We start from the raw sequence: 9,637 nt of genomic DNA on the forward strand, positions 1-9,637 counted from the left end.
ACTTCCTTTACCAGAGTTGCTGTCTGGTGTGCTGCGCATCAGCCACAAACACTGCAAAGTTATATGATGTAACAGGAGCAAAGGTCTCATAAATAATGACATATTCCAGTCAAAGGGAAACTGTATTATCAGAGAACAATGGTGGGCCTGAAGTAGGCCTTCACAGACACTGACCTGAGGAAATTAATGGAATATTTGCTAGCTGATATTAATGACGTTCATGCAAGTGTCCTGATACAGTCCACTCAAAAGGCCTCATGAAGAGCAATTTCTACAGTACAGAAAGATTGTTTAGTTCACCCAGCTACCACAGGATGGCAGTGTTCAGTTTGTTGCAAGATCACCACTCATTTCCAGTTAATAACTTAAAAGCTGCACACATGCTTTCTTTTTATTCACAGCACTGACAGATCAGTTTATACCTTATTCAGTATTGTATTGCATGAGAGCATATTTAAAAATGCAGTCACATCCAGTGTGTGTCTGAGGTGTCTACAGACCTCTGAAAGGGGGAACAATACAGAACAAAGAAAGAGCCGTTGTTAATACTATGTCTGGTGGCCCATACTGTGATGATGAATCACTTTCTCTGTAAATGGATGAGTAATACACTGGCTTCCTCTTCAGATGCTGCCCTGTCTGAATCAGTACTTTCTAAAACTGGCAGTCACATGTACACAAACCTGAAACAAACACTTAGGCACTATTAACTTCTCAGTATGTCTATTTGAGAACAGTATGTAGCCTTGGAAAGCTAAGTTCTTGCCTTCCACTGTAGCCTAGCCTTGTGCTCATAGTGAATGCATATAATATAAAATATGAGGGTTAGACCTGTGATGTTCAGTGCATTGGTGGGATAGGCCCCAGTCCATCTGTGACCATAAAAGGGTTAATCTTTTACATTTAAATGGCTAACAGTCTTCAACTAATCACACTGAGCCTTGGGTGGAGGAGACAGAGTGAAGATGCCAATCCAACAGGGCTGGTGGTCTACCTAACTGTTGAAAAACAATCTCACCTCAGGTCCATTTGGTAGCTGCTCTCAAGCTTATGGCGATCATGTCACATGATCTTCATCAGTAGATGGAGTTGGCCCCAGTTGTCATGAAATTGTTTAAGCACAATCTTACTTTTTGTTAACTATGTTTCCAAGGTCAAGAACGACCTTTGAAGATGAACTTTTAAGCCAACATGACGTAGATATCTAAGTTTTTGCACAATACATCTTATCTGTCTCAATTAAAAACAGGAAATAACTGAAAATACGTTTGAAATACATGTAAGTTCCTGCTCTTTTTTTACACGTGGTGGATCTAAGCCATCAAAACAAGTTATCATACCTTTTTAATAGTTGCTCATTTGTCTACGGCATTGAGGGGAATAATAAAGGTATAATTAATTTATACACCTGCTTTGGAAACTATCATATAATGATCACTTCTGTGAGAACTCAGGTGTTCTGCTGGGAGAATAATTAGTCAACTTACTGCTGCACAGCACTGTGGAGTGTATTGTGAAATATGCAGTGGGAGGTGTAGTTGTACCAGGGTCAGTTTCAATTCTCTTTGAGGTTTGAAACACCGCTTGCTCCAGTCTCCTGTCATTTTCTTAGTTTGTTGTATTTGTTTGGTAGCACTAAGTTTTACAGTCATGTCGAAAAGCTTGGAGCAGCGCTCATACCTGGTTCTGGAGAACTACATCGGAGGAAAGTTCATCCCTTGTCGGAGTCACATCGACTCCTACGACCCGTCCACTGGAGAGGTTTACTGCAAAGTACCAGACAGTGGCGAGGAGGAGGTGGGACATCCCAATAATACCTTAGGATTGTTTTTATTATACAGCACTATGCATCTTGTACTTTCTCTGCAACAACCTTTTTGTATTGACATTGAACTTTCCTTTGCTGCAAAAGGCCTGTAGTAATACCTCTATAAAGCTTATAATTTCAAGTTTTTGTTGAGGCTTTTAGATGTGTAGCTCAGTGGTATTTTTTGAGATCATATATTTGTAGGGATAGATGAGGTCTACTGGTGTATTTGCCCTGTGTTTGGCAAATAAGTCTTGAGCCATGCTGAAGTCTGTATGACTCATTTCTGCAGCTGTCTTTGTGTCAGATTGCAATGCTGTTTTTGTCCACAACTGTACTCTCATAAACTTTACAAAGGTAGTCTTTATTGCAGGGATTTGGTGCTGGATTGCATTTTGCCATAAGAGCTATTACCGGCAGGTTTTATTTTGGATGAAGTACTTGAAATTGGCCAAGGAAAGGACGAGAAAAGTGAATTCTAATGTGTCACATCTGTTTCAGAAAGCTTATACTATGACAGAGAAGTACCTTTGCTCTTTACAGAGTCAACAGTCAAGTAATCATTAAACACACTGAACACACATATCGATACACTTTAAAGCACAAGTTCACAAATTTTCAAGTCTGTCTAAAAACACTAGTCAGATGCCCAAATTAACATTGACACATTTTTCATGCTCCGATCATTCCTCCTGTTTATTGGGGAGAATGGTGTAACATGAGTCACTTTTTACATTTGATGATTTTTCTCAAAAATATAAGTGTATTTATTTCAAATTATAGTTACTATATATACCTCAGGTTGTTGTATACCCATGGAAATTAAAACAAGTTATCTTATTATTATGGTTTTAGAACAATGACCCATCAAAAAAAGTTAGTCCTATGTCACAACTTGCCCCAAGGTAGGGGTAAAATGAGCGTGGGGATGGGGTAAATTGAGTGCTCTAGGCATAAATAGTGCCACTGCTAAATACTGATATAAAAATGACAAAAATTAGGTATTTATTCATCAACACTGACTTGTAACAATGATCAAACATTAACATGAACAGTGTCTCTAGTCTCTAAAATATCAGAAAATAATACTTAAATACTCAGGTTACTCTGTGCATATTACTTTTGGGGGTAAACTGAGCCATTGACTCAACTTTCCCCAACATTACTGGCACATTTTACCCCACAATCTCCATTTTGAACAAACTGTTTCACACTGGCTCAGATCCACAATTATGCTAGGTTTAAGACCTTGTTTATTAGTTTACACTGACTTAAATTAAAATGTTATAATGTCTAAAACTTATCTATTTTAATTAAGATACATGACTGATACTTTTAGTAACATGATGAATTCACTTGGCATGACAAAAAAATTTCTTTTACTCTGGTTTGTTAACCATTCTCTCCATGTACTTGAGTCCAAGATGGATTCAATAATGTGAACTGTACTTCCTTAATTTGATTAACAGGGGTGGCTCATTTTATCTGCTGGCTTGACTTACCCTGTTGCCCCCTACAGGCCATTAAGAGACTCCTTCATAATGCACTACAAATGTAGCCTGAGTGACAGGGGACAAAATCCACAATCCTTGTTTGTGCAAAAAGATATTCGGATGTTTATCTGAAGCTAATATGAGGCCTGATCATCAGTTTGGCAACTACTGATGTCTGAAAGACATGCAGAACAATGTGCTAATCTCTCAGTGCATGACTGTCTGCAGGTGGAGGCAGCAGTGGCAGCAGCGAAAGAAGCCTTCCCTGGCTGGTCTGCTCGCAGCCCAGAGCAGCGAGCGCAGGTTCTCAACAAGTTAGCCGACCTGATCGAAGCCCACCTGGAGGAGTTTGCCCAGGCTGAGTCTAGAGACCAAGGTGTCTTAAACTGTTTTGTATCAACCCACCAGTCAGTCAGCTAATCAGTTACTTAGCAACAGTGGATCAAACTGACTTCTTTTCAATGTCACCAAGAGGTGTTAGTTTATCTTAAACATGTCCAAGTCCTTGAATTTAATATTATTTGGCACCAACATTTTAAAACCCTTATATGCAGTTTCTGTTTAGGTGTTTAAGTAGTGACTGATGACTGATAACATGTTATTGAAGCAGAATAGGGGTTTCTGGCACAACTTCAGCTACTTCCAAGGTGCACAGAGAAGGGAAAATGTCTAAACAGGTCAAAACTCCAGCAACACTTGTAGTATATAGAACAACTTTATTGTTAGACCAACACGTTTCGGCTTGTGGTCATCAGGGTCATCATGAGACACTACAAACAACATTTAAATAGGGTAGGTATGAAGCAGAAAAAAACTCAAAAAGGTAAAAAAATATATATATAACCATATACCCTATCATGTAAATCCAGACACATATCAGCCAATGCGGAACCTACAACAGATGGTTTGGGTATATGGTCATGTGGCTTCAGGCCTATTGTTGTCCCAGACTGGCAGAGAGACAAGGGGGGTGCGGGGGGTGGGGGTGTAATGTCCAATAAGGGACATGGGTGACACCATATTAAGTCCATTAAATGGAGAGATGCAACTAATGGGTGGTACTTGAGTTTGTACAGAAGAGGCCTTAATTCAAAATGTGCCTAGAAAAAGGAATTCCTGTAGTTTGACCATTTCTTTTTCACATCTGTATCGTTAACGTCATGGTATTTCTATCAAGAACATTTGCATAATGTTACAGCAGCAACATACACATACCAGTGAGGATCAAGGAGCAGAACGGGCCAACATTTAATAACAAAGCTAGCTGAGATAGTGCTGCAGGTCAAAGTTTCACAAAAAGCAACATGAAAAAACAGTTACCACCATCAGACCTACGTCTGTCATTATTTAGTTGGCTTAACAAACACACAGTTTCTCTTGACTGTCCCTCAATAGACCAACATTAGTCCAACATCGCTAGCCATATTAGTCACGCAACATGCTAACGCCAGGTTCAACAGGCTAATCTGCTAAATAAACAGTAAGACAGCTAAAACATGGCAAAAGTTACAGCGTCCAAGTTTGAGGTTGGGTCACGGACGGCCGGTATCGATCCATCATACACACAGTTTTCCAGTTTACATTTCCATCAAAAATAAAGTGAATCCAGCGGCTCTTCACTTCCTCAGATGATGGGGGGGGCATTCTTGCAGCAAACAACAGAACTTTGATTCAGTTCAAAATTTGATTCAGTATGTTTACACTGGGCAGGGACTGTCAAGCCTGCTGAAGGGCTGGAGGGGGGTCTATTTTCAACAGAATATATGATATATGATGTCATAAAGGGAGCCAAATTTAAACAGTGTTTTTGCACACACATTTATTGAAAGATGGAGCAGGAGAAAAAGGTTTTGTGGGTCTCTAGACACACCAGGGACACATATCTATGTTGAAAAGACATGTAAAAGTGCATTTTCCACAATATGTGACCTTTAAAAGATGAATATCAAAACTATCAAAAACGTCCCAGGAGTGTTTGAGCAATTGATGTATTATTCTGCTCTTTTGATCATTTATATGTATTTGATGCAACATTACAGGTAAAACAGTAACGTTTGCACGGACTGTGGATATTCCCCGCTCTGCGTACAACTTCCGCTTCTTTGCATCATCCGTGCTCCACCACACCACCGAATGCAGCCAGATGGACCACATGGGCTGCCTCAACTACACTGTCCGCTGCCCCGTGGGAGTGGGTGAGAGTTCCATGTATTCACATTAAAACCTGTAAAGGATATAATTGTGCTATATGTGTTCTTAAATTGTGTTGTTGTGTTGTGTATGTAGCTGGTCTGATCAGCCCCTGGAATCTCCCCCTGTACCTGCTGACCTGGAAGATTGCACCTGCGATTGCTGCAGGCAACACTGTGGTAGCCAAGCCCAGTGAGATGACCTCTGTGACTGCCTGGATGATGTGCAAGTTGATGCAGCAGGCTGGTAGGACTACAACAGCTATGCAAAAGAAACACAAGATTATACACATAGAAGTTAGAGAGATATTCTCATGAATTATTTGAAAAACCATAAAGGGAGTTTATGGTTTACAGAATTACTATTTAAAAAATCTCTCTCTCCCTCTCCAGGTGTTCCTCCAGGAGTAGTCAACATCATATTTGGGACTGGCCCGCGAGCAGGGAACGCCCTGGTTGGCCATCCTGACGTCCCGTTGATCTCCTTCACGGGTTCCACAGCAACTGCCCAGCGCATCACAGAACGGGCTGCCCCCTACTGTAAGAAGCTCTCATTGGAGCTGGGAGGAAAAAACCCTGCCATTATTTTTGCTGATGCAGACCTGGACCAGTGCATTGAGACCACTGTTCGCTCCAGCTTCTCCAACCAGGTAAGAAAAGAGTGTAAGTGTTGAATGGATGCTATCTGTGTGAAGAACAGTGATAAGGGTGCAGTTAAATTATTTGTCCACATGAGGGCAATCAAAACCCATATTTTGTTTTGAGGTAGGTGCCTGGGAAGAACTTTCTGAACCCTGTGCTTCAATGAAAATCCTTCTTTCTACTTCTTCTTAGGGAGAAATCTGCTTGTGCACCAGTAGGATTTATGTAGAAAGGAGTATTTACTCCAAGTTCCTGGAGAGGTTTGTGGCAGCAGCTAAGAAGTGGAAGACCGGTTTGCCCTCTGACCCCAGCAACAACAACGGAGCACTCATCAGCAAAGAACACCTGGAGAAGGTGGTGACTTAAATTGTCAAAAACAACTTTTAGAAAGATGTGTTTTTTTCTTAACTCATATTTATTAGCCTCTCTGTCTTCATGTACAGGTTCGTAGCTTTGTAGCACTCGCCAAATCCGAAGGTGGCATCATCCACTGTGGTGAAGGGGTTGACCAGCTGGACCTCCCAGAGCGCAACAGCAAAGGCTACTTCATGCCGACCACCATCATCTCAGGCATATCTGACAGCTCCCGAGTAATGCAGGAGGAGATCTTTGGCCCTGTCACCTGCGTCAGCCCCTTTGACACAGAAGATGAAGCTGTTTCCAAGGGCAATGGGGTGCGCTATGGTCTGGCAGCCACTGTGTGGTCGCGGGACGTTGGGAAGGTTCACCGGGTGGCCAAGCGGTTACAGACAGGTCTGGTGTGGACCAACTGCTGGCTGGTGAGAGATCTGAAACTGCCCTTTGGAGGGATGAAGAACTCTGGTGTTGGGAGGGAGGGAGGGAAGGATTCCTACCACTTTTTCACAGAGGTGAAGAGTATCACCATCAAACACTAAAAGGAAAGGAAGATGACAGGAGAGGCATGTGTTGGATGAATAGAGGAACATTTTCTGTTAGAAGTAGGCGCACACATTTGGAGAAGGTTTATCTTGACATTCAACAACCTCCGTCATCAACATTTTTCAACAACTAATTTCTCCTCCCATCCCCTCAAATTACTGGAGCCCTTAATTAGGTCACATTTGTAGAATACAAAGGTCAGAGAAAGTCACACTGGAGCAATACAGATAAGAAAACTAGCAAAGATCCAATATAAATGTCTAGTAAAGAGGAAATAATGCACAATGCGAAATGCTGTAACATTAATACCTTTGCTGAATATTTTGTACAATCATCTTCATCTTCATAATCAATCATCAAGCCAAAACACATGAAGCAATAATTGTGTGAGAGTTTCTCTTAAAACTAGAATGAGTACAGACCAGACAAAGTAAAACCAGACAAGATACAAGCGTATTTACGAGAGGAAGTCAAGAGTGCAATTTATCAGCTTAATCCAACATCCCTCATACATGTATACTGCGGGTTTGTGTCCTGTATGATAGTAAGAAGTAAAATAATTCTGAAAAGAAACAGTGATAATATTATTTTAAAAAGTGTCCTGTGAGGGAGGTAAATACAAAGAGATCTGATATGTGCCTCAGGCTAACCAAAACCAAGAACCAAAGCATTGTAGGTGAGTTTCATTAGAACAGCGTGACTGTGCTGGAATTTGTTCAGTTGTTTTTCAACACATACAAGCGTTGTCCCAAATTAAAGCACCTTACATAAATGCCACATGTAGTTCAGTGTGTTTTTATGTTTACTGCAGAGTCTGAGTTATGTCATTGTTGTCTGTGGAATGCAGAAACTCATGACAGTATCTGACACGATGTCAGTAAAAGGTTTGGTATGTTGGCTCTGTAGGCTTGTACAAGCAAAACAGGTCCACTGACAGATTTATTTATTTTTTGACAATGAAGAAGTCAAAGTTTTACATTTTTATCAGCACACTTTGTACTTTTCACGTGTCACGGTTGTATACTTGGTCAAAGTCTGCTCTGTTATAGAATTTTCTGCGTCACGCAAACTCAGATGTACTCAGAAGTAACTGTTCTACAGTTCATTGATTTGTTTATATGTCTGACTTGCTGACGTAAGGAAGGTGATGCCAAACTGTCCTTTGTGGTAGATGGACAAAATGTTTGCAGAGAGAATCAGGAATGTCAGCAAGCTGAGTGAACTGGATGACTGTCTGATGGGAGACAAATTTTAAATGTGAAATATAGCATCTCCCTTGTCAAATATTATATCTCACATGGGAATGTCAGAAAACTCAGTTTGCCCGTATTATGATTTTATTCACAAAAGTTGTGTCCCATGTGAAATTTATGTTATGACATCACAAATACATCACAAATTTCACACGTGAAAGATCCTAAAAATATGTCCCCATATCACGTAAAATAGTGTTTCATCTGATTAATTAACACATGCTTTTCTGTAAAATGGTGGTGATGTAGTCGACAAAACAGTCTTACAGTTAAGTCAATTTAGTAGCTGTTGTGGAGCTTTTGATCATATTACACAATCTTCTTAAGGAGATGGAGCCTGCCCAGTTGTTGTCAAATTGTTCAATGTTCAAGTTTCCGTTTTACAGAGCACTTCGGGGAGTTTCCGTCTGTGTTGGTTTAGAAGTTGAGATCAAAAGTGGTGAAAGAATTGAAAAAAGAAGATTGTGTGATATGACTGAAAGCTCCAGAATAACTACTAAATCAACCTTGTAGTGAAGACATACCAATTTTTTTTTAAAAAAACAAAACATTGTTAACAAAATATGCACATCATCATAAATGTATGATTCTCTAAAGTATGGCAGGTAACTTCAACTTCAACTGACCTCACATCCGGTTCTTGCTGAGTGGTGAAATAATCTTTCAAGTAGTCATCCTCAGCAGCTTGCTTCATCATCCTTTGATCACATTTTTCTTGCATTTGTCAGCACTCTCTTCACCCCTCAATCACACATTTCCTTTCCTTGCTAAACATCTGATCATGACTTAATGCAGTGTGTGATGAGACTGACACAGGCAGAGCACCATGCATGCTGATGAGTATGTGTACATGTTGCACTCCGCATCATTCAGCAGTTGTGCCAGTCGAGGAAAAGAGGGCAGACGGGGGAAGCGCCCTATCTGTAATGCGAACGTGTAAAATCACGTCCACTGGTGATGTGGATGTGCCATTTACCACAGAGCCAGTGTGTGGGTCCCACCCTCTTGTGTTTTGGCTAGGGAAGGGGTATTGTGCTATGTCACACTGCATGATTGCATTCACACATGCGCACTCCTCTGCCTTCCAGGAGCATAGCGTGTGATGAAATGGATACCACCCAAAAGACAGGTTACAAGGTCTAAAGCAACGTGTTTAGTTGCACTACCACCACTCACATACACACACACACCAAGTCGTAATCTTAGAAACAGAATGGGAACAAAGCAAGTCAGCAAGTATTTCATTTTCCTTCATTTCCTCCCTTTTTCTTGATTTATCTTTCATCTCCTCCCTCTTTGTGGATGTTTCATTCACAAGGAAAAGGCTTATTGAAGTAGGTCTCACCCTGCAGT

General features: G+C 40.7%; 1 protein-coding gene across 1 annotated transcript; it reads left to right on the forward strand.

Annotated features, from left to right (window-relative positions):
• The first annotated feature begins 1,455 nt into the window (after nucleotides 1-1,455).
• Nucleotides 1,456-7,808, forward strand: aldh8a1 (aldehyde dehydrogenase 8 family, member A1). Its single transcript, XM_042390845.1, has 7 exons — nucleotides 1,456-1,797; nucleotides 3,529-3,676; nucleotides 5,340-5,495; nucleotides 5,587-5,736; nucleotides 5,883-6,139; nucleotides 6,324-6,485; nucleotides 6,575-7,808. The coding sequence occupies exons 1-7, from the start codon at nucleotides 1,651-1,653 to the stop codon at nucleotides 7,025-7,027; spliced, it is 1,473 nt and encodes a 490-aa protein (XP_042246779.1). The 5' UTR covers nucleotides 1,456-1,650; the 3' UTR covers nucleotides 7,028-7,808.
• The last annotated feature ends 1,829 nt before the right edge of the window (nucleotides 7,809-9,637 follow it).

The sequence above is a fragment of the Thunnus maccoyii genome, chromosome 17, assembly GCF_910596095.1.
Source record: "Thunnus maccoyii chromosome 17, fThuMac1.1, whole genome shotgun sequence".
Taxonomy (NCBI): domain Eukaryota; kingdom Metazoa; phylum Chordata; class Actinopteri; order Scombriformes; family Scombridae; genus Thunnus; species Thunnus maccoyii.

Coding starts and splice junctions, on each gene's coding strand:
- aldh8a1 (XM_042390845.1), top strand. CDS start 1,651: ATGTCGAAAAGCTTGGAGCAGCGCTCATACCTGGTTCTGGAGAACTAC. Junction 5,737..5,882: donor CAAGTTGATGCAGCAGGCTG/GTAGGACTACAA, acceptor CTCCCTCTCCAG/GTGTTCCTCCAGGAGTAGTC. Junction 6,140..6,323: donor GCTCCAGCTTCTCCAACCAG/GTAAGAAAAGAG, acceptor ACTTCTTCTTAG/GGAGAAATCTGCTTGTGCAC.